Raw genomic sequence first — 24,764 nt, forward strand, 5'->3', positions numbered from 1 at the left:
CCCCCCCACCCCAAAAAAAAAAATCTGTCTGAGGCTATATTAGAGTTAGAGTAACAGCTTGGCAGAGGAAATCTCCAGACGGTCTAGTATTAACTGTGCTGCTTGCTTATTAGTGGGCGAGCTTATGAAAAGGAGCAATCTGAGTAAGGAAAAATACAAAACGTGTAGTTTGAGGAGAAAAGGAGCACCAGGAAATATAGAGTCAAGTCCACTGTTGAAGGGGACAGACAGATTAAAGGAAAGTGTGCTAAAAGAGTAAAAGAAGTGGTGGGCTCAGGATAAGACCCCATACAGCTACGCTTCCAACTTTAGAAAAGGAATCTTAAAAAGCGTAGGTCAGGGAGTGATGGCCTTTAATCCCAGCACTCGTGGAGGCTGAGATAGGTGAATCTCTGCGTTGAAGGCAAGCCTGGTTACAGAGGGAGTTCCAAGACAGCCAAGCTTGAGCAGTGAAGGAAACCATCAAACTGAAGGCTGGTGAAAGTGTATTTGAGCAAGGGGCCATGTTCCCCCATAAGCAAACAGTAGGACTTGGCTGCTTTGGTCACATGGTTCTGGCTTTAGTCAAGAATATAAGAAATGGGTTTGCAATCTCCCTCCATAACTAAGGAAAGCTGCTGAGGCCAGGTTTGTCAGGGCTGTCCCCGCATGGAGGTCTAGAGAGGCCACTGTGTGACGCTGTGAAGGTGAAGCCTGGGTTGCCTTGGGGACCCCAGGTTGTTGGAACTGCCAGAGCCATGGAATACTTACCAGGAAAGCTGCAGGGTGGGTGTGGGATCAACCCAGGAGAGAGAGGTGTGTTTCAGTCAACAAACCTGAAACAAGGTGGAGGTTTGAAGACTACTCTGACGTCAGACGTGGAGATGCAGGGTTTAGAGTTCGCCCAGCCGGTTTTTGGTCTTGCTGTCGTCTAGTATTTCCTCACTGTGTTCCCTCCTCTCCCTTTTGGAATGGTGATGTATAGTCTGTGCTGCCATATGTTGGAAGTGTGTGATCTGCTTTTTTACTTTGATTGTATAGAGAGGTACAGTTGAGAGATGCCCTGAGTCTCAGAAGACTTTGGACTTTTAAACAGGGTTGAGACTGACAGGCCATTTGAAGTTGGACTGAATGCATTCCTGCCCTTGTTATGGCTTCAAGCCTGTGGGCCAGGGAGTGGGATGTGATGGTTTGAATAAGAATGACCCCCATAGGGGTTGGGGATTTAGCTCAGCGGTAGAGTGCTTGCCAAGCATGCGAAAGGCCCTGGGTTCAGTCCCCAGCTCCAAAAAAAAAAAAAAAAAAAAAAAAAGAATGGCCCCCATAGCCTCATGGTAGGCTGTGTAAAGTTACCCTTGGGTGATTCAGATTCAGATCTCTCTGTCCTCATACCTTGTTTCAATCTAGACATGGCGTTGTGATGCTTATACCAAGAATCTCCTGTCTCAGGTTTGTGTAAATAGTTCTTACCATTTATCCTCTGCCTTGTCAATAATGCTGATCATCCTTAATAGCTGGACAGAATAGAAAATAGGGTGGGGCATCCCCCAGTGAGAGGAGGGGAGGAGGAGGTCAGACCCCGGGAGAATGGAGGGATTGGAATGAGGAAGGGGTCTGAGGAGCCAGGCTAATGGTGTGCAGGTGTCATGGGGCGGGGCTCGGAGTAGCCAGTTACCACAGAAGTTTAAGATACATCGTTTAAGGGTTGGGGATTTAGCTCAGTGGTAGAGCGCTTGCCTAGCAAACGCAAGGCCCTGGGTTCGGTCCCCAGCTCGGAAAAAAAGAAAAAAAAAAAAAAAAGATATATCGTTTAACTGCTCAGCTATTGAGGTGCAGACTTAAGTAAATCTTGGTTTATTTGTTAAGTTATTGGGGATTGGCATAAGGTAAGTAAGTACAGCCACCAGATTGATTTACTGTTTACATTTATAGTAAAAGTAATTCTTTTTTTTAAAGATCTATTTTTTTGTTTTATGTATGTGAGTACACTGTCCCTGTCTTCAGACACAGCAGAGGGCATCAGATCCCATTACAGATGGTTGTGAGCCACCATGTGGTTGCTGAGATTTGAACTCAGGACCTCTGGAAGAGCAGTCGGTGCTCTTAACTGCTGAGCCATCTCTCCAGCCTAGAATTATTCATTTCACATATTCTTTTTTTTATTTATGTGCATTAGTGTTTTGCCTACATGTATGTCTCTGTGAGGGTACAGGATGTCCTAGAGTTGGAGGAGTTACAGACAGTTGTGAACTGCCATGTGGGTGCTGGAAATTGAACATGGGTCCTCTGGAAAAAAAAAACAGCCAATGCTCTTGACCCCTGAACTGTCTCTCCAGTCTCAACCCATATTTTAATGCTTGGGAAGTAGCATTAGGAAGGGTGGCCTTGTTTGAGTAGGTGTGGCCTTGTTGGAGAAAGTATGTACGCATTGGGAATGTCCCCAGTGTTTCAAATGTCCAAGACAGAACCATTCGCTCTTTCTGCTGCCTCAGAACTCAGCCGCCTCTCCAGTACCATGCCTGCCTGGGTGCTGTCACGCTCCTGCCATGATGATAATGGACTAAACCTCTGAACCTGTGAGCCAGCCCCAATTAAATGTTGACCTTTATAAAAGAAGTTGCTGTGGTCGTTTCATAGCAATAGAAACCATAACTAAGACACTTAGAAATAGAAACTCTGTTACCTTTATCTCTTTCATAAGACCCTTACTTGGCATAGCTTCCTGAGCCTGGAGAGCAGAGCACCAGACCAAAGCTAGGAGGAGCTGAAAACTTTGGTTCTCACGTTGCACAAAATTAGATCAGTTTTCTGTCCCCGAAGTCAGTTTGTCACAGAAACTATTTGAGGTGAGTGGCTCAGGCCTTGCCTTTTTATTAACTCAGTAAGTACATACTGAGCCCTCCGTGGCTTCTAGCACTGCTCTGAACACGTGGGGTTACCAGTCAACTAAAGAGATCCAAATTCCGGGGGTTGGGGATTTAGCTCAGCGGTAGAGCGCTTGCCTAGGAAGCGCAAGGCCCTGGGTTCGGTCCCCAGCTCCGAAAAAAAAAAGAACCAAAAAAAAAAAAAAAAAAAAAAAAAGAGATCCAAATTCCATCCCCTATCCCAGTCTGCTGCTCTCCAGGGGGAAAGCACAGAGGATTGCTTGGAGCTCCTTCAGAGGAAGGAGGGGACACTGTGAAGTTGGCTGTTAGGGATACTGGCGTGTCCCCAGGGATGTAGAATGGTTGGTGGCAGGCAGCCAGTGAGCTCTCTGGGATCTTCCATGCAGGCTCTTTTCACACACAGCTCAGAAAGGTAAGCTGCCATTCCTGTGAACAAGCCTCTCAAATGCAGGCTGCAAGCCCTCACTGATCCCTTGAAGTCGGCTTGAAAACTTACTTTTACACGTCCGTAGATTTCACACACGGCTTCTTCATGTTACCGCAGCAGCATTCTCTTTCATTAAAGCTCGCTCGGGTGTGGCTAGACCATCGGTTCATTAATTTACCTGCTGCTGACAGCCATTTCTGTATATCCCTAGCCATGAAACATTTGTTGCTTGTACCCCAGAAGGAACGGCAGAAAGCAGTACATGAACAGGGCGTAGGGAAGGCGAGGACTTGGCTCTGCCCAGCTCCCCCGAGTACTTGCGTCTGCTCTGCCTCTGCTCTGCGGGCCGCTGGTCCTGGTTCATAGCTCAGAGTCCTAGACAGCAAGAGCTCAGACACCATGAGCTGACAGGAGCTGACCTGTTTGGGTTTGGAGGGTTTTATTTTTATGTTTGTTTTCTGTTTGTTTTTGAGATGGTTTTCATGGATCCCAAACTCGCTGTGTATGTGAGGCTGACCTGGTCCTCCAGCCTTCGCCTGCTGTGCTAGGAGTACAGGTGCCACCATGACCCACTTCATCTGATGCTAGGAATCAAATCCAGGCCAACTCCACCACCTGAGCCATAGTCACAAAGCCAGGCATTTTTTTTTAAAGCAGGAAAAGCAAAGTGGGCAAGGCTACAGTGTGTTTTTTAAGAGAGCTGGTAACTTTTGAAAGAGCCGGTTTAGTTGCAGGTCATGGCATGCGGAGGAAAAGGATTGGGAGTGCAAAGACAGGAAAGTAAACTGTATTTCCGAGGCCACCACTGGTGTCTTTCTCTGACCTGCTGAGACAAAGTATGTCAGTGCCTGTGTGCCAGCCACCCAGAGAGGTCTCAGAGGAGTGTGACCAATCCCCCAAAACTTCACTGAGGAACTTCACAGTTTACTGACATCGCTACAGTCCATCAGTCACAATTCCGTTCTAAAACTTAGCACTGATGGTGGAATATCCAGAAAGTAAGGAGAGAAGCCAGCCTTTCTACGCCCATCTGTGTTGTCAGCAAGTGCTGGCAAATACTGAAGGTGATTACTTAGGGTTAGTGGGTATTTATTGATGCTAGCTATAATTTTCATTAAAGTCCATCTTTCCTTAGGAACCTGGTCAACTGCTTTATTTCTGCTTGTTTGACCTCAGGGCTCAGCTGGAGGAGTGGCCTAGTCTGGGGTCTTTGTAGCTGAGGTGGGGAGCATGCATCTTCTCCATCATGTCCATCACATCCATCCTGTCCATCACGTCCATCCTGTCCATCATGTCCATCACATCCATCATGTCCATCATGTCCATCCTGTCCATCATGTCCATCCTGTCCATCACGTCCATCCTGTCCATCATGTCCATCATGTCCATCATGGCAAGTGGAAGGCAGAGAAGCTGGCAGCCAGATGGGGGAAGGGAACCTGCCCAGGGGCTCAGGAGACCCATCCAGCCCATGTCTCTCTGCCAGGCCTGTCTGTCAGCCCCAGGAAGCCTGTGTTCCCCACAGGCCGCATGTGACAATACCATGGCTCTGTCGTGTGTGGGCTGACTCAGGGCGCTCCAGGCTGGGTAAACTGAGGGCAGAAACAAGGGCCTTTTGTCCTGCGGGCACACTCACACACGGCTCTTCTGGTCTGGTTATACCTCCCCTTCGGTAAGTTCTGCTGGGACAAGGGATAGTGTTCTAGACACAGGCCCAAGAAGGCAGTCATGGTCAGGAAGCTAACCAGAAAATAAGCTGGCCAAGAATGGCTGTTGCTAGGGCTGAAGAGACGGACGGCTCAGTGGTTACGAATGCCTACTTGGAGAGGACCCAAGTTTGACACCCATATTAGGTAGACTGTAAACACTTGTAACTCCAGCTCTCGGGGACCGGATGCCTTGGGTTCCAAGGGTGTCTTCACTGCCCTCCACACGCAGATCACATGTACACACATAATTAAAATCAAAATAAACCTTAAGAACAGTAGTTGTCCATGTCCTCACGCTTAAAGGCAAACATGTCACCAGCTGAGCTATTGCCTTGGTCCCAGTTTTTTCAGTGGAGAGAAATGCTAAACATTGATTTTTGTTGTTGTTGTTTTGTTTTGTTTTGTTTTTTGATTTTTGAAGACAGGGTTTCTCTGTGTAGTCCCTGCTGTTCTGGAACTTTCTAGATAGATCAGGCTCCAGCTCACAGATCCTCCTGCCTCTGCCTCCCAAACTCTGGGATTAAAGGCGTGCACCGTCACTACCCCAAACATTGAATTATTTTTGACAGATTTGGTGTTCTACCTCTGACTGGCTGTGTGACTAAGGATGTATGTTTTTTACTTGTTTGGACTTTGTGCTTTGTTCTGAGGGTCAGAATTGTGCTGCCAGACTCCCTAAAGTGCCATGGGCTACAGAGCATAATCCAGTGATACTTCCAGAAGTTTCCCCACCAGCTGAGCTCTTCTTTTGTGTTTAGAAATGGGCCTCTGAAGGATTTTACTAGAAGAAAGATTTCAAAGTTATCAAACGACTAGGGAAACTTAGGCTTGCTTCCCTCCCTCCCTTTTTAAAAAAAATAAATTTATTCTTTGACAACTTCAAAAAAAAAAAAAGAAAAGAACAGTAGCTGTCGCTTTGGCCAAACCATTGCTGTGAGATTGTGGTGCAGAAAGATACTCTGTGTGTGTTAAAGAATCTTGCCAGTGCAATCCCCTAAGGATATTTTTCAGGGAGTATTTTGAATGGCAGTGTTAACACGGTCTGGGTACTTGGTCCTGTCTTATTCCGTGGCAGAGTGAGGCCGGGAAGGGACCCACAGGCCTCGGCATGGGGGCTTTTCTCAGCCATGTGTTGGGCCTGCTATGGCTCAGGGGAAGACTGAGTTCTCATCACCTGCCTTTCTCCTGGCAGAACTTCTCTTTCCTAAGATGGAGCCAAGCAAGAAGATGGATGCTGCTGGCGCACTGCAGCCCAACCCACCCCTCAAGCTGCAGCCTGACCGCGGCGCAGGGTCAGTGCTCGTGCCGGAGCAAGGAGGCTACAAGGAGAAGTTCGTTAAGACAGTGGAGGACAAGTACAAGTGCGAGAAGTGCCGCCTGGTGCTGTGCAACCCGAAGCAGACGGAGTGTGGGCACCGCTTCTGTGAGAGCTGCATGGCCGCCCTGCTGAGGTGGGTGCCATACATGGGTGCAGGCTGCCTGGGAGGGCAGCTGGCCCCACCCTCACCTGTTCCTTCCAAGACTTTGAATTTGAACGATTTTCAGTCCGACATGGGAGGCCTTTAGGGTAACTCAGGCACGTCTCACGCCCTGCCTGCCTCACATCCCACCTGCACAGGCCTCTCCCCTGACGTCTCCTCAGTGGTGTTAGCTCTTCGTCCACAGAGCTCCTGCGCCCCCACCTGCACTGCTGTGTTCTGTGCAGGAAGCTTATGTTTTATGGTGGTCAAATGATCGTAAGTTCATAATATTGAAGGGTGCCCCTGGCCAGGGTAGAGGAAGGTCGGGGTCACATGCAGAACTGAACAGGTGCTAATTCTGCATGCTTGCCTAGGGGGTACCCAGAGATCTGGGGTACCGAGACCCCAGAAGCTCATGAGTATGCTGGGATGCTGTGGGAGTTGGAGGACAGAGGCGGAGCCAGCCGAGGAAGAGCTTCCTCGTGCAGCTTTAGGTATTTGCTAGGCGTTGTGCTTGGCACTCAGATCACCACAGGACACATGTACCTCAGGACCCTCAGGACACATTAGCTCGAGAAGGAAGGCCACCCAGGTCCTTTTCTCACTGGTCACTCCCCTGGGTGCCTGAGACCAAGGCCGAGGCCAGTACAGCTGTGCACCCCGCACCCTCATCCCTCCCACTCACTTGTCCCACACAGCACACTTGGTTTTGCTGAGGGTGAAAGGACAGAGTAGGCTCAGCACCCAACTCCTGTGGGACAGGACCTGGAAACCGCTTGTGCTCAGGCAGGGCCTGTGATGGGGTTTCCTGCAGGGTAGTGTGGCTGCCCTGGGCAGGTGCCATTAGCGTTTGCATACACAGTGAGCCCTCAGATAGCCGAGACCAGTGCATCGAGGCCAGCCAGAGGACGTCAGTGCCTGTGGGGCACCTCCCAGAGGCTCTCCTCCGAGAACCACTGCGGCACTGACGTGTCATTCGCATGTCTTCCCAGTGCGACTGAGTGATGAGCGTATCACATGTTTTAAAGGCCGGTCCTTTTCCTCTGTGGATCACTGTTTAAACTCGGTTCTCAGCAGCAGCCGGGAGCCCTGCCGGTTGCTGCAAGCTAGAGCAGGCCTGACTAAAGGGAAGCGTTTGGTGCTGGGGGCCTGGAGGAGGGAGCTGCCCCCACTCTAACATATTTACTTTGTTTCCTTCAGCTCCTCAAGTCCAAAATGCACAGCCTGCCAAGAAAGCATCATCAAAGACAAGGTATGCTTGCCCATTCATTTCCTCAGACAGGACTTGCTCTGTAGTTCAGGGCATCCCCAAGCGTAATGGCTCTTCCTGCCTCGGCCTCTGAGTACAGGGTACGCCACCATTCTGGGCTTTTTTAGGTGGCTGACACATTTCACATAGCTTGTGTTTGGTGCTGTGGAATTCGGTTTAAATTTTTACTCAATTTCTTATTGGGAGGAGGTGCACATGTGCTGTGCTGTGGTGTTCATGTAGAGGTCAGAGTACAACCTTGTGGAGTTCTCTCTTCTTTTAAGTCGGTCTAGGGATCAAATTCAGGTTGCCAGCCTTGCAGAGAAAGGACTTTACCTTCTGAGCCACCTTGGTTTTACAAAGTTTTTGTACAATGTATCAAAATTCAGTTGTTTTACTTTTTAAAAAAAAAAAAAGTTGCACACCTTTATCCCAGTGCTTTCTGGGAATTGGAGGCCAGCCTGGTCTACAGAGCAAGATTCAGGACAGCCAGGGCTACACAATAGAGACCTTTTCTCAGAAGCAGTTATTATGTCCGTGCGGAGGTGAGGGTAGGAGACTAGCTTAAGCCGGCCTTGAGCTACTCAGTAGCTGAGGTCCTGTCCCCATCTCCCAAGGCCTGGGATCCCAGGTGTGCACTCCCACATCCAGCTTTTGCAGTACTAAAGATCTGACTCAGGGCTTCAGCCACGCTAGGTAAGCACAGCACTACTGAGTTAGATCTCCGGTCCCTTGGGCTTGGTTGGTTGGTTTGTTGGTTTGAGACAGGGTTTCACTGTGCAGCCCTGGCAGGCCTTGAAATCACAGAGACCTACCTGTCTTTGCCTCCACATATGCAAAGTCCCTTGGTTTTTTCCCTTGGTTTGTTTTGATGTTGGAGATTGGATCTTCCACTGTGGCCCAGACTGGCCTGAAAGTCATAGCAGCTCTCCTGCCTCAGCCTCCTAGGGTCGCAGACCTGTCCCACAACACTCGGCTCTTAGTTTGACAATGGTGCCGCGTGCTCCAAGGCCCAGCGTGTGCTGTGTGAGCGCCTGGGCAGACTGGGTGTAGGGAAAAGTCAAACAGTTGTCAGTCTTCAGCCGTGATTTCTCGAGGCAGGCTGTCCTCTAGCCACTTGCTTTGCACATAACAGTATCACTCTGACCTGCTAATTCATGGCAAGCTGTGTCCGGAGCTGTGAGAAGTGCTGAGATGCCTGTCAGGGCAGTGGCTGGCTGTGGTTGAACCACTGCTGTCTTAGAGCATTCTGTCTCACAGACACTAGGTTTTACCTCAGACATGCCACTGGAAGGGGCTGTTTAAATTTGTTCTTGCTCCCCCTTACAGTGTCTTAAAGTGCTCAGACACTGAATGAGATCAGCTGCCCTCTGATCCCGCATGGCTGTCAGCATTGGCACACTTAGGGTGGCTACCACTGAGGCCTCCCCTATCTTCTTCCAGAAAAACCCCATCCCTTCCCTTTTCTCTGGCACACGGCCACCCACGTACTTCTAAGCCCTTCCAGGTACATTTGTAGCTTGAAACAGCTCATTCTTAAGGACTTAAATATCAATACAAATGTGTGTGATTCCAATATTTTGATTAATGAACCTAACAGTTTTTAAATGTAGGCTATTAAATTCCACACTAAGAATCTTGCTCTGGGGTTTCCTGTCAAAAGCACTTACAAGTGCTGGACTTGCTGGTCAGGGCAGCCCGGGTGAGGCTGCTTGGCCACAGGGCCCCTGTCTGCTGGGCTCCAGGAAGAAGGCATCTGATGGAGAGTTAGGGGAGTTAGCCAGCCCTCCAAGCTGGGTCTTAGAAACTAGCATGTCTGCTGTGAAGACTCCAGTCAGTTATAAGAAGCATGCCACGAGCCCACGCCTTTTTTAAAATGGTGTGCCTCCCTTGGTCTCACAAGTGACCAAGAGAAAGGAGTTAAAGCCACAAGCCAAGGAGCCCTTTTGAAGCATCTCTATTTCATTCACACCATAAGCCCCATCTTTTTTTTTCCTTTTCTTTTCTTTTTTTCGGAGCTGGGGACCGAACCCAGGGCCTTGTGCTTGCTAGGCAAGCGCTCTACCACTGAGCTAAATCTCCAACCCCATGAGCCTCATTTCTTTTCTTTCTTTCTTTCATTCTTTTTTTCTGGTTTTGTTTTGTTTTGTTTTGTTTTGTTTATTTAAGACAGGTTCTCTGTGTGGCCCTGGCTGTCCTGGAGCACACTGTGTAGACCAGGCTGTCCTCAAATCAGAGATTCGTTCTGCCCTTGCGTTCCGCTCGGTGGGATTAAAAGCCACCGTGCCAGCTTCCATCTTAATTTTTGAAACAGGATCGCTGACCCTGGAGTTTGCTGATTGGCTGGCCTAGCTGGCCAGTGAGCTCCAGAGCCTCTCTCTGCCTCCCCCCCCCGGCCCCAGCACTGGGATTTCAGGTGCTCACCACCACAAGATTTGTTTGTAGTGCATAGCAGGCACTTTACTGACTGAGGTGTCTCTGTTTCGAAAAGCCTATCCGCTATCTGTCTCCGCCTGGACAGAAGGACTAAGTATTGACAGGTGGGAGCGTCTCGGAAACGCCTGAGGACTAAGGTGCTGTGGACTGTTGTTAGAGACAGACTGCCTGTTTTCTAAAGAAAGGTAAAATTGAAGGCAAGCAGGCGTTCATTTTTAGGACACCGCTCAGTGCCAGCTCATCCTTGTAGCATTTATTTAAAGCTTCCTTTGGACTAAGACGCGGCTCAGTGGTGGAGTGTTTCCCTAGAATGCTCAAGGCCCCGGGACTCCATCTCCAGTGCTGGGAGAAAAGGAAATTAAAAAGGAAACGTTCTTTGGCGAAAACTGAGTTATAAGCAGCGTATACCCCGGAGGGCACCGAAATTGTTTTACAGATTGTCCCAAAACATCGTCTCCACAACTATCAGTCTGGTTCTCTAACGAGCATTTTGAGCAGTGCATTGAGCTGCCAATTCCTTTGGCAAGAGGTGCACTCCAGGCCGTCTGCTCCTTGTTGGCTGGGAGCTGGAGCCCGCCTTGTCTGGAGGCCGTGGCGGTGTTCAAGGACCATAGTGCTCTAAAATGTCCTCACCCCAAACGTCTTTTTGCTTACCTAATAAAAGATAGTGGTCCGGCTATGAGTTAAATGGTGTCTTAGTGGGGCCAGCTCCTTCATTCTACTTACGGAAATTAAGACGTCCTTACTGCTTCCTAAGGCCCACTTAACAGTTGCTCTTCGGATCTTTAGAGTGGTTTAGCCCTGTCCAAAATTGCAACGCGTGAAGATTAGGAAGCGTTAATCCTCTCGCTGCTCCTCAATTCAGGTATTCAAGGACAATTGCTGCAAGCGAGAGATCCTGGCCCTCCAGATCTACTGTCGGAACGAAGGCAGAGGCTGCGTGGAGCAGCTGACTCTGGGACATCTGCTGGTGAGCGCCAAGGCACAGAGGTGTCTGTGCAGAGGCTGCACCTACCCCACCCCACTGTCTGCCCTAGTGCTGAGTGTCCCCTTTAAACAGCGCCGTGCAGGAAGCGGCCAGTCCCTAGGGCACACAGTTCCGCTTGATGACAGCCGTGTTATCCTCCACCCTCCTTCAAATAGAAGGTCGGAGTTGGGCTTTTAATTTCCAAGGCACTTTATTTCTACCATGAAACTTCACAAAACTTAAGGGTTGTTTGTTTTGTTTTGTTTGTTTAGTTTATTCAGAGTGGATAACTGAATGCAAACAAAGGGCTTGGGGTGGAGGGCTGAGTGTGTGTGCGTGTGTGTGTGTGTGTGTGTGTGTGTGTGTGTGTGTCTAGCTTTTGACACTGGGTCTTGTATATAGTTCAGGCTGGCCTTGAACTCAGCATCCCCCTGTCTCAGCCCATTCTGAGGATTACAGGTAGGTCTGTGTAGCCACATCTTGCTAGAATAGCAAGTTATGGTGACAGGGAGGGAGTACATGGTCCCGTCTCACGTGCTGAGGAAACACAGTGTGCACAGTGAGCCTGTGTCTCTGTGCTGGCCGCTGTTGCCCAGAACCACCTCGGGGGCAAGGTCACAGTGCTGCCGGCCTCTGCAGCAGGTCCAGGCTGCCCCTCACGCCGCTCTTCCGCAGTAAAGAGCTCTGCTTTGCTCCCCAGGTGCACCTGAAAAACGAGTGTCAGTTTGAGGAGCTCCCCTGCCTGCGTGCCGACTGCAAAGAGAAAGTACTGAGGAGAGACTTGCGGGATCACGTGGAAAAGGCCTGTAAATACCGCGAGGCCACGTGCGCCCACTGCAAGAGCCAAGTCCCCATGATCACACTGCAGGTGCGCTGCTGCCTGTGCCCGTCCCTGCTCGCCAGGTGCAGAGATGACGGTCCTAACCGGGAGAGCGGAAGGGGATTAAATAGCAGTTTTCATCTAACTTTATTTCAGAGTAAAGCTGTATTTGTTTTGCCTATTTTGATTTATATGATTAACATTTTCCATTGCCTTGATTGACTCATTTGAGATGTCAAAAAAAAAGAAAGAATGAAGAATGATGACTCAAAAAAGGTAGAATTTGTAACTTGTCCCAAAGAATAGCCTCAAATTGTGACGGAATGCCTGCCTTCTCGCAGCTGCCTGACACAGCCACCACTCACAGCAGGCTGTTTACCCCGCAGTGTCAGAGGCAGCTGTCTGTCTGTCTATCTTGGAGAGAGACGCGGACTAAATGCTTCCCTGCCTCGCGGTTTTGGCGCAGTCTGCCCTGTGTATGCAGTGGAGTCATGAGACCCTGAGGGCGGAGAAGCAGTTTTAAAAACAGTCATTGGTTGAGTAAGCACTGGTTGTGTACCTACTGTGTGCCGTGACACTCCAGGCCGTGGAGTGCTTGCAGGTGGCTAGGGGGGAACTTAGGATGTGTTAGGAGAGCTGGGAGCCCTGGCCAGGCATTGCTTAGGGACCTCTGTTGACAGTGGTGAGAGGTCATCAGTGGGGGGACTCGGTCACAGCTAGGGCACAGGGCCATGGCTGAGTGTCTGTGTCTATCTTAGAGCATGTCTGTCATGGCCACATGGAGGAGGTTCCCTACCCCGTGGAATGAGGTGTGTTCTGCTCTACTATCTCAACGCTCCCTCCCGTCACCGCATCGCCTGAAAATACCATAGACATTCCCAGTTACCGAGAGCTTTGAAGGACTGTGTCTTCCCCTTTGGTGTCTCAGTAGCAGTGAGTCAGGCACTCAGGGAGCAAGTGCCCCTCAGGCGCACGCGTTAGTGCCCTGCTGTCAGAGATCCACTTTCCTTCTTGCAGAAATCAGTTGTTTGCAGAGTAGACTCAAGTAATTAATTTTTATTCGAGAAGGAACTGAAAACGTGTCACTTAAATACCACATAAGTTGCTGCCTCTGAACCCCAGGCAAGAGTCAGGAGGGTGCGTGGTTAACCACGTGTTCACAGAAAAGGGGATAATTTGATGTTATCCTCGGTCTGCAGTCTGAGAAAGGAGAAGCAGGCACACAGCTAAATTTCTGCAGTGTGGAAAGAACTGTGACCATAATGTGTATAACACACCAATAAGGCGGCTGGCTCATGAGGTAGGGCAATAAGGCGGTCGTCGGTCAGCTCGTGTGGTAGGGCTAGGGAAGATCAGAGAAGGAGCAGGGCATAGCTCATTTGGGTTTGTAATTGGCAGCCACAGATCGGAGAAAAAGAAGTTGGACAAGAAGGCAGTTTGAGATCTGAAGTTCCCCCAGAAATGGCTGCTCCTTGTAATGTCGGGAGACCTTCCTGAGGGCAGCTAGCTGCAGGCAGCTTCAATGGCATTGCTAGGATGCTTTTATTATTGCTTTAGCTTGGTTCGCCTTACTAAGGATTGAACTCAGGACCATCCTCACAGACCAGTTCTTAATTTTTCTTATTTTAAGACAGGGTCTGACTGTCCTTGAGATCACCAATTCAGCCAGGCTGGCTTTAAATTTGGAATCCTGCCTTGGCCTCCTAAGCAGCTGGAGTCACCAGCATGTGGTACCACAACAGCCATTTGTTTTCATTTTGTTTTGAAATAGGATCTTGTATTTTAAAAAAAGCCCAGGCTGGTCTTGAAGTCACTAGATACATAAGGATGTGTGTGAACTGCTGCTATTCCTGCTGTCACCTCCTAAGTACTGGGATCGTGGGTGTGTGCCACCACTACCTGCTAGATCAAGGCCCGTATTGCTTTCTCCTCTGGTTTTCAGTCCCTTACAGCCATACTGAGCCTGAAGCCAGAGTGCTGAGCATGCTTGGCTAGGCGAGCACTCCACCTGTGAGCTGCGTCTCCTGCCCCAGCAATGGTTCTGCCTAGTGGCACATCTCACGTCATTGCACTTCCCCCGTCAGTGACACTGCACAGTCCTGACACTGGCAGAGCAGAGCACACTCCGTTTACAGAACTAGGAATGTTCTGGGACTTGCCCTGGACCTCTTCTTCTCCTGTGTAGTACGAGCATTACATCCCCAAATCTTTTGTTTTTGTTTTTGGCTCTAATATATTTAATCCCTCAACTGTGAGATGTGTCATACACTGTATAAGTTAGGACCCGTGACACGCACTGCATTGCCAGCCGGCAGTGTCCAGCGCAGGATCAAACTGCACACAGTTCTTGTAGCAAATCCTATTTTAATAAAGTCCTAAAACAAGCCAAATGAAATGTTTTGTTAGGCATACATAAGTGTGTGGTGAAGCCTTTAGATAAAGACAGAAATGCAGAATTCTGCATGCTTTAGTGGTTACTTGATGGAAGTAAGCATGGAGTGGGCGGGAGGGTTGATCATGTGCACACATGTGTGATCAGACTTGTATTTGTGCCAGGCTTGGGTGTGTACACTACAGTCCAGGACCCAGGAAGCAGAGGCGGGGACTCAAAGCTACACTGTTTCTATATAACCAGTCTTCCTACAACAGCTATGAAATATATCAAGTTTTTGTTTTGCTTTGTTTGTGACAGAGTCTCATATAACCCAGCCGCCCTGAAACTTGGTGTGTAGATCAGGCTGACCCCAAACTCACAGAGATCTACCTGCATTTCTCAGGTGCTGGGATTAAAGACCTGTGCAATGTGTGTGCGTGGCCTGTGTTTTTGTTTGTGCTTTCAATGGTGCATCAAAGGCTTCAACTGTTACCACACAGAGTTGCTAAATATCACACAGCAGGTTGTGACCATCTGTAACTCTCTCTTCCAACTTTCAAACGTGCCTGGCACACATGTGGTACACAGCCATACATACGAGGAAAACACTCATACACTAATTAAATAGAATAGAAGTCATAAACCCAGGTGCTGTCAACGTTCCCAGCAGTAGCCCTGAGAGAGTACTTTCTTCCCTAGACTCTCTTGGTTGCCATTGACTCTTCACTAGTGGCTGCTCCCAAGTCCTTGCTTGGATGCCAGTCGTGAGACATAGGGCCTTGTCCCAATTCATGACAGCTGCGGAGAACCAGACCCAATAGGTCCCATTCCGAGGTTCTGAATGTGCATGATCAGGGTTATGGGAGGACAGTAGTCAACCGCTATGATGGGTAGAAGCCCAGGGCAGGCAATCAATGAGAAGAAATATTCATGAGTAGTAAGAGGAATCCGAATATCTGAGCTGCAGGATCCCACGTGGTATCGTCCCCATTAGACTGCCCTAGATTAGAATGTGGTAGAATTGGTAAACTGCAGGAATAAGCATTCTTGTGATAATGAGAGTCCAGACTGGGGTCAGGTTATTGGAGGGCAATTTGGCAGCAGTTCATCAAAATCTATCCTTAAAAATGTGCATCTTTTGATGCTCTTAAAACCTTCTTCTAGATATTCTCACATAAGTGTGCAAAAGTACATACAAAGATGTTGGCATTGACCTCCTAGTCTGTCCCCCCCTCCCCGCTGTACCTTAACCTCCCCCAGTGCCATCCTGGTCTGCTCCCTCCTCTCTGCCTATGTTGATGAGTCAACAGGCAAGTGTGGAGCCCAGAGAACAAAGATGGGAGTGTATGGGTTCCAGGAGCTGACAAAGTCCCTGTGAGGCCTTTACCATGTTTCAGAGTCCCTCGCTGCTCTGTAGCCTGTGGCCTTGGCCCTGGGGAGGGTAGTCTGCTCACGCTTGGTTTACAGATGTGGTAGAGATCAAGGAGCAAGGCATATTACTAGGGTCTTCTACTGAAACATACAGGATGCATTGACTTTGTGTCCTTGGAAACTCTGGATCCATGCAACCCCACATGATGGGGTCCTTGTGCAGGCTGTCCCCTCAGGTCAGCCCATGATTGGGCTCTCCCTGTCCAGTCAGTAGGGAATGGTAGTGGACTTGCTCACTAGGTAATCTGGGAGACTCTGAGCCCCTGCTCTGCAGATGCAGGGTGCATACCTAGAAAGCCCAGGCCTTCAGGATTTCCTTTGAGATTGAGCCTGGTACCCTTGCAGGCCAGTGTTCTCTGTTAGACACTTCCCTTGTGTGGGCCACCATCTTTGGCCCTGGACTTACCTAGTTAGACCGAGACTGAAACAAGTGTCATGATCCATTCATCCACCTAAGGACAAATGTTACCGAGGGCCCAAGGAAGTAGAACCCCTGCTGAGATTCAGAACTGTGCGGGGGCCTGGGAAGGATGCCGAGCGTCCTGACCGAGCAGGATTGCTATGCTGGCACTCCTGTCTCTGCCTTCAGTGTGGGTCTTTCCTGGGCCCTTGGTTGTGATGTCCTGGACAGAGTTCTTGCCCTTGCTTTGTTTATGCCTGGCAGTGAGATTAGCAATCCTATATGTCTTCTACAGAGCTAATAATCTTACCATTTTAGTAGGGCCTAGACCAAACTTGATCCATAGTTGTGTACTAAAGATAACCTTGGTAAGATTTCAGATGCATCCAGGAAACTGCCATTTTCCCATATTAGAAGGCTGACCTATCCAGACTTCACATTGAAAAGCCAGAGAGAGAAGTAGAGTATGGGCATTTGACCAACCTCACATCGTCCATCGGGCCTTTGACCTGTGGTCTGCTGGGGAGGAAGCTGATGGTCAGATGCCACCAGCCATATTCTTCACAATTTCCTCTGAGTCACTTGTGACCTGATGTCTCGAGGTTCCAGACCCTCTCGTGCTCTGGTGTGAATGTCACATGGTGATGGTACACCAAGCTGCCTTTGTTTCTGTGTTGGAGAGCTGGTGGGCGGCGTCCAGGATGGGCTTTGGTGTTCCAGAGTTGCCAGATTTCCTTTTTCTTTGTAGAAACATGAAGACACGGATTGTCCCTGTGTGGTGGTGTCCTGCCCTCATAAGTGCAGCGTTCAGACTCTTCTGAGGAGTGAGGTAAGGCACAGCCAGGGCCTAGTCAGGAGCCCTGTGATGTTGGATCCAGTGTACTGTAGGCTCTACCCTTCTGAGTTACAGGCATCTAGAGTCTTCATGATTGTGGCCATGTGTGTGACAGGAAAGGCAAAACTGACAGGCAGTTTGTGGAAGTCAGAAGCAAAAGGCAAATTCAGGGTTGAAAATATTAACAATTGAAACAATGTGAATACTTTATCTACAAATGTAAAGAAAGGTGATACTTTTAAGTTTTTTTTTTAAGCACTGTTTTTAAATCTATAAAATAATGGATTTCTTTAAGATTGTCTCAGAAGAATGAATTCAGACCTTTGACCACCTCGAGGGCAGGACAGTGCTAGATGGAATGTTGGTGCTGAGTACAGGGGCGTCTGTGTGTTAGAGCATTCTTAAGAGCCCTGTGAGGAGCCCCAGTGACTACACATTGCACCCTGCCCATGGACTCCTGTAAAATGGGTAGATTTTTATCACTGGTCTTATTTCATCTGCCATATGGAAAATTCCAGGGATTCCCAACTTTTTTTTTTTTTTTTTTAAGATTTATATGAGTTCACGGTCACTGTCTTCATGCACACCAGAAGAGGGCATCCCATTACAGATGGCTGTGAGCCACCATGTGGTTGCTGGGAATTGAACCCAGGACCTCTGGAAGAGCAGTCAGTGCTCTCCAGGCCCAGTTCCCAACACTTTTTACTTGAGACCTGACCTGGAACCCCCGTGGCTGCTCTGGTTTTTGGAGCCTGGTCACTGGAGTCTTCTTTAGCAGCCTGGGCATCCTCCTGGGCAACTGGAGGAAGGACACCTGTGATGTTTCGTATGGAATGGGAGGGCTGGTGTAGCCTACTCTAGGAGGAGACGGTGAGAACCCTGCTCTCCTAGGTACAGCCTCCCAGGACAGGGTGGGTAAGATGGGTGTCAGAACTGCAAATGTGCTCCAGGGAGGACCTGGGGGAGAACTCGTAAATGATACACACCAGGTCACTAGGAGATCCTTTGATCACGTATAAAGAGTCGAACTGCTGAGGCAACTTCCAGGATTTATAACCCTTACTTAAGTTCTGTCTGCTCCGAGCTCTGGATTGAGATAAAAATTTGCCTCTTGGTCACTTTTATTTCAAAATAAGATTTTAGACTACATTTCTCTTGGTTTCTGGTGAAAGGCGCTGCTGGGCTGTGCAGTGCTCTCTGCTGTACCGGAGCTTCTGGACATTTTCTAGGGCCGAGTGTACAGATAATGAAACCAGTTAGGAAGAGGTAGGACAGTGTGTTTACTGTGGAAATGCCTGTCAGAACTGCCTGCCCTGGTTGTAGCATTAGAAGAGTTAGCAGGTGGCATCTGTAATAGTAACAGTGGCCCAGTTAGACCTTCAAGGCTTAAACAAACTTGGTGAACAAGAGCCTCCATATGCAGGTCCATGCTGACCTGCCGGCCTGTGGGACCCTCTGGTGACTTCCTCCAAGTCCAGCCTAGGGCATCCTGGCTGGATTCAGGGACACTTACAAGGGTAGTAGGATGCTGGCCTTTACAACTGCCTGGCTAACAGGCCCTTTGCTGTATGGCTGGTTGTGGTGGGGGCCTCCAGGACCTTTTCCAGGCTTCCTTTCTCCTGAGCTGTTGTAGATGAGTCAGTGAGCAGAGGGAAATGGGTCTCTGGCTGCCTCAGTCCTGAACACCAGGCAGAGAGAACAACCACCCTTGTTCTGGGAGACTGAGCGAGACCCCTAAACTACGCAAGCCTGTGCCCAGCCACATCCGCAGACGATGCAGAATGGGAGCTGTGAGAAGGCCCCAGGCACAAAGTGCATTCCAGCCGGCAGCCACACCAGCCCAGATACAAGTGTGTCTTCAGAATGCAGCTTTCTAGTTCCCTTGTCTCTTGCTTGGGGCATCCTGGAGCTAAACAAGAGGCTGTTTTCTCCCAAGATAGCTTAGATTTTCCAGGCACTCCTAATTTTCCCTGTGTCAGTTGAGACAGCGTAAGACTCCCGTTGTTAGACTTGCTGCAGGAATCTTTGGAAGGCTCATAAGCCTCTAAGCGTGCAGGGGAGAGGCTCGCAGTGCAGCAGTGATCCCTCCTGCCCTTTCGGGTGTCCTGGTATGCGTACGTCAGCTTGCTCTGGAGACGGCTTATCTTGTGTACAGTATAGTAGGCGTGTGACCAGTGTAACCCAGATGCTTTCTGATTTTTTTTGTGTTTCGTACAGTTTTTGTTACTTGTTATTTGAGTGTGCGTTCTGTTTTTCCTTTTCCTTTTTCTTTTTTTTTCCCCCCTTTTTAACCTCTGGCACTTCAGACGGCATGTGACAGTTTGAACAGTTCGTTCTAAGAGAATTGGAAGTTTAAGAACTGTTGCAGTAAATGTATTTCTGTATATCGGTGTGTGCACGTGCATACTTGTGATGAAACTGTATTTTACGCCTGAAGTCCAGCGAGCAGATGATGCATACACACCTGCAGCTGATAAACAGCCTTCGTACCAGTACCCGGATGCTCTCTGTGCCCTGATATGTTTGAACATTTTCATGCAAACGTTTGTGTCACAACTCACGTCTCTTTCCCGTTGCAGTTGAGTGCACACTTGTCCGAGTGTGTCAATGCCCCCAGCACCTGTAGTTTTAAGCGCTATGGCTGCGTTTTTCAGGTCAGTATCCACCGTTTGTCCTTCCCAGTTACTGACATCCTGCCACTGAAGCAAGTTCTCATAGTATTTTAACCTTTGAGTTCTCACTCTTTTAGTCTTTGTCATGAAACCGAGTCACCTGCCTCACGAGTGAAAGGGCCACATACGTGCAGCAGTTGTGTGCCCCCTTGCCAGGCGTCCTGAGACCCCCGGGTGGGCAGCATGGGGAAGTCAATATCAGACTGCTGCCCTGCAGACAGCTCCGACCGTAAGAACAGATGCAGTGACATCAGCCGGCGTCAGTGACTGTTAAACTAGCGTAGCGTTGACATCATCTGTCAGCCATTAGTGAGAGAATCACACACGGGCGTCTAGTGCTTTGCTCTCACATGTGTGCTGACTCTGCCCCCTGCCAGAGTTGGATTTGACTGGACAAAGCCTGTAAAAAACCTGCTTCCTGGAAACCAGCAGAAACCTGTATCTGGTTTTCAGTTTTTAAAAAATGTACCTGAGAATTGCTAGTGAGTCAAGATTGAGTTTTTATTCAAATATATATCCTAATTTTTATCTACCAGAAGGAAAGATAGATACGTTACCCAGGAAGTGTTGTACGTTTAGTGTGCGTATCGACAGTGCGTAGTCATGGAGTCGGTACAGAGACAGCGTGTTTCGCTGTCATAGCTTTTGTTGAGAAGAGAGACGCTGAGAGTGAGCGTGAGGTCCTCCCTTGCGTTCGTCCAGGAGGCGGCTGCACTCCCTGTTCTGTTGTACGTAGCTCCATCGGTCCTCTGTGTGTGCGTATGTATGCTGACACAGAGCCGCGCTCGGGTCAGCATGGACGGAGACAGGCTCTGTACAGAGTATGTGCCTTGGAGATCATGAGAACGCTTGTTCCCATTTCTTAATTTCCTGGCATCAAAACAAATTATATCCTCATACAGATTGTTTCCTCGACTGTGCACAGCACCATTACTGTGCTTGCTCTTGGCTTGAGTGGTCTGCATCTCACGTACTCTGTAGATTGTCTATGTTTGTATGTAAATTTCTCGGCACACCCAGCCTGCCGAGACGGTGCCTTTCTGGTTACAATGCTGTATCACAGTCCACTGGACCACTGTAGCAGCACCCGGCTGTGGCTGTAGGTTCCAGAACGTTCTTTCTATATATCTTCATGAGATGATTCGTAAAGGAACAGGAGAAGTTTCAAGTTTAGCACCTTGGTTCTGCAAGTATGGAACTGATGAGCAGCGTGCCCTCAGGTCAGCGCTGCAGCGTCGAAGTGTAGCCTGGGACGCCCTGGGTAGGCCTGGGATCCCGCACACAAACCAGCCCTTCCCGTGGAGTTGCTTCTAGGGTTGTGGGCTAGGTTTCCCCTTCCCCGAGTGCCGTGACTGGTTGAGAGTCACCCGCCGTTGCTCTTGCAGGGTACAAACCAGCAGATCAAGGCCCACGAGGCCAGCTCGGCGGTGCAGCACGTGAACCTGCTAAAGGAGTGGAGCAGCTCCCTGGAGAAGAAGGTAGGCTGGGCCCCTCGGCTCCTGTCAGATGTGCACTGCTTCCAACTGTTTGTAGAGTGAATCTGTGCTGTAGTCATCAATGGTTTTTAAATGGAAGGGCCAGCGTGAAGAGATTGCCGGGAGTCAGTTCTGTTCTGGAATCATGGCCTTCTGTGTAGAAGTGTTTGCTCCTGTTTAGCTACCAAGCAACATGCAATGGCCACGCTCCTTCCTTTTCTTGTGGGTTATCTTAGCACTGATCTAGGACAAAGATTGTCCCAACTTCCATCCTCTGGTCCTCAGCTCCATAGTTGTGTGAAAAGTGGCCACCCTACAGGTGAATTACCTCAGGTTGTTTTGGTACTGATCACCATGGAGACGGGTAGTCAGGATGGGTTAGCCCCAAGTACTGGCTGGCTCCTCAGAGCAAGTCTGCCAGTCCCCGTGTGTCCGGTTACTAGTGTCACACGATCTACAGCATGCCTTTTGTGAGCCCCAGGTAGGAAACCTTTGCCTTCTCCATGTTGTTTGCAGTTGGTTCTCTTGGCAGCTGTACTGGCTGCATAGACAGCACCGCTACCAACCTCCTCCCCCCCAGGGCTGAGTCTGCAGCCAGGTTCTTCCCGTCAGAGTGCGCCCGGCTCGAGCACTTGTTCGGTGGTGTTCACCCCACAGCAGGATGTGTTTCCATGAGAGAAGGGAGAAACGAGAACCGACAGGAGGAATGGTTATGGGCCCACACTCACTGCGGCTCACTGACGTTCAGTACACGTTGACTAAAAGCTTGTAGCAGAAGAGTATCAAGGACTGATAAGGGGGAAAAGAGCTGACAAGAGCCACTTGGTGGTGGCACACACCTTTAATCCCAGCACTTGGGAAGCTGAGGCAGGCGGAATTCTAGAACACAGGGCTACACAGGAGACCTTGTCTCAGAGGATCTTCCTTTTACCTGGTTTCACCCAGGTGGTGCAGCACATAGCAGTAATCCCAGCCCTCAGAGGCAGAGGGAGCAGAGGTCAGAAGTTCAAGGTCATATCTAACTGCATAGCAAGTTCAAGGCCAGCCTAGGCTCCCTGAGAGCCTGTCTCAAAAGAAGTCATTTTTGCCTTGTTTTGTTCATTGCTTCATTCACGGCAGTGTAACGGCAACGCAGGCGTTTAGTGGCTCTTGAGGTATTTCCTGGTTGGCCAGTACACCAGCCCAGGAGGTACTGAGGAAAAGGATGTTTTAAAGCTGTGGAGGTAGGTCCCGGTTTCCCCACAGGAGTGGTTACTCTGCGTGGCGCTCATTTGAGAGCCAGATGAAGGCAGCTGCGTGCAGGGCCCCCGGGGCTTTGCTCTCTAGTGTGAGTGTGAATTCATAGTTCAGTGAGGGAAATTCTGAAGGGAGGAACCAAGACTACTTGACATGATGTGTGCGTCACTGTTAGCTGCTTCTCTTCACCCAGTGCCTGCTGGTGCAGGAAAACTGGCATTTTTAGAAGGCTCAGTGATGTTCTTGTCTGAGTGACAGCTGCACTCAGGTGAGGGTAAGAAGAGTCTGGGACCTCAGTCTGGATCTGCAGATGGGCGGATGGGACAGTGCCTGTGAAGAGTTTTGTGAAGCTGCCACTAACACAAGTCACAGGTTGGTAGCGTAGGAGCTTAAGGCCTTACGTGGCGAGAAGAAAGCTGGTTTTCCCGTAGTCGTGGAAAACGAAGGCATGTTTGCCTGTGGGATGTGCAAGCTGGGTCCGCTCTGCTTGCTTTCCGTTTTTGTTGGTTTGGTGTTCTTGTTTGCTTGGTCAGTTTTTGGTTTTTCAAGACAGGGTTTCTCTATGTGGGTTTCTCTATGCCCTGGAGTTCAGAGATCCGCTTACGTCTGCCTCCCAGTTACTGGGACTGAGGGCGCCACACCTGGCTGACTTGGCTGTTTCTGCATCAGAGTCTCTCTGGGTGTGAGCTCTGTTTCTGAGGCCCAAGGATGAGTGCCTTGGTAACCAGTCCAGCCTCGTTCCTTGTGTGTGGGGTGCAGCACTACTGGGTGGGCGGGGCCTTGCAGGGCGTGAGCTCACATTCATTGGGCCATCATTGGCCTTTTAAAGATCCTTCCATAGTGATTGTATATCTTTATGGGGCGCAGGTGTTAGAAAATGGTTTTGAAAGCTAATTGAAAGGCCTTCACTGTCTCTACGGTGTGAACATTTCAAACCTGTCCTCAGCAGCTCGGAGTGCTCTCTACGTTGTCACAGTCAGGGACACTTCTTTAACTGAAGCTCTGTGTGGCAGGGGCTCCCATACTTCCCAAGCCCCACTGTCCCTGCACCCCTCCTTTTGCTTCTGGGCTCACCTTTTAGGCTCCAGTTGTGAAAACAGGCAGGGTCTTCCTGCCATGCCCATGCTGTTTGAGCCTCTGATGCCCTCTGGGGACTAGCTTTTTATTGTTATTTTTATATCAAGTGGAAAGAATAAAACAGAAAGTATCAGGTACATTGTGTTTTTAGAGCAGATATGATTCTGTAAGGACCATGTTTCGCGAGTACACACAGTGCTTGTGCAAGCTGGATAAAATGAAAAACCGTTTTTTATTATGTGCCCTGGCCAAAAGTTAGAGTCTTCACTGGTAAAAGGTTTGTTTTCAGTAAGCACTTTCAAAACCAGCCCCTTGTTCTGACATTCAGTTGACCCTGGCCCAGACCTCCCCCAGCTGCAGGAGAGACAGAAATAGCTTACAGGGCTCCCTGCTAGCTCTCCGGAGCTCCCCTTTCTGTGTAGAGGGATTTTTCTCCTGGGCTCCTTTCAAGAAGCCAGTGGAAAGCTTACATTGGGAAAGTTTAATTACTATCATTATTGTTAATTAATGCCAAACCACTTTTTGTTAAATTAATTGAAGAATTTTTCCCTCAGGTTTCCTTGCTGCAGAATGAAAGTGTTGAGAAAAACAAGAGCATACAAAGTCTGCACAACCAGATTTGCAGCTTTGAGATTGAAATCGAGAGACAAAAGGAGATGCTTCGAAACAATGAGTCCAAAATCCTTCATTTGCAGGTGAGCAGCCCGCCTGCACCGGGATCACTCACTGAGCTCTTGGCCCACAGAGGCCAGGGCTTCTCCTGCTTATATGAACAGTCAGGGACAGCTTGGGTCAGCGTGGTCCTACCTAGGCAGCTGACCCCAAACCCCTCTTTGTGTCTTTAATGCACTGGAGCCAAGTAAAGCTTAAAGACCTTGATTTAAAATTGTCCTGCGCTGGATGAGGTGCCGCTCCGTGGGAGGGCGTTTATCCGGTTTGTGCACAGGCCTAGGTTCTGTCCCCTCCACTGCAAAACGGGAGAGAGCGGGTCTGTTTTTACCACTGTCCATTGATAAGAGATATTGCTGCTAAGTACTTGTGTGCCACGGATTGAAGTGAGAGCAAGCCACACTGCTCTGTTCTGAGTTTTCACACACACATTCCAACTTTATTTCCCATAATAATCCAGAGATAGCCCCAAAACAACAAACATATAAGGTTTTGCAGGGCTGGAGAGTTATTTCTGTGTCTAGGAGCACTGGTTGCTCTTTCAGAGGACAGGGAGAGATTTGATTCACAGAACCCACACCGTGTCTGTAACTCCATTTCCAAGGACTCTGGTGCCCTCTCCTGGCCTCCATGGCCACTGCATGAGTGTGGTGCTGAGGGGCT

The 24,764-nt window shown here is 49.3% G+C and overlaps 1 protein-coding gene across 2 annotated transcripts in view; it reads left to right on the forward strand.

Moving 5' to 3' along the window:
• Nucleotides 1-6,209: 6,209 nt before the first annotated feature.
• The window catches only part of Traf3 (TNF receptor associated factor 3), a 24,932-nt gene continuing 6,377 nt past the window's right edge, over nt 6,210-24,764 (forward strand). The window contains exons 1-8 of one of the 2 annotated variants that reach the window (XM_032908483.1): nt 6,210-6,451; nt 7,661-7,712; nt 11,011-11,115; nt 11,813-11,980; nt 16,886-16,966; nt 19,552-19,626; nt 21,030-21,122; nt 23,987-24,127. In XM_032908483.1, the coding sequence (XP_032764374.1) occupies nt 6,210-6,451; nt 7,661-7,712; nt 11,011-11,115; nt 11,813-11,980; nt 16,886-16,966; nt 19,552-19,626; nt 21,030-21,122; nt 23,987-24,127 (957 nt within the window). The remainder of the gene's footprint in view (nt 6,452-7,660; nt 7,713-11,010; nt 11,116-11,812; nt 11,981-16,885; nt 16,967-19,551; nt 19,627-21,029; nt 21,123-23,986; nt 24,128-24,764) is intronic. The other variant, XM_032908485.1, reaches the window with a different exon arrangement.

The sequence above is a fragment of the Rattus rattus genome, chromosome 7 (genome assembly GCF_011064425.1).
Source record: "Rattus rattus isolate New Zealand chromosome 7, Rrattus_CSIRO_v1, whole genome shotgun sequence".
Taxonomy (NCBI): Eukaryota; Metazoa; Chordata; class Mammalia; order Rodentia; family Muridae; genus Rattus; species Rattus rattus.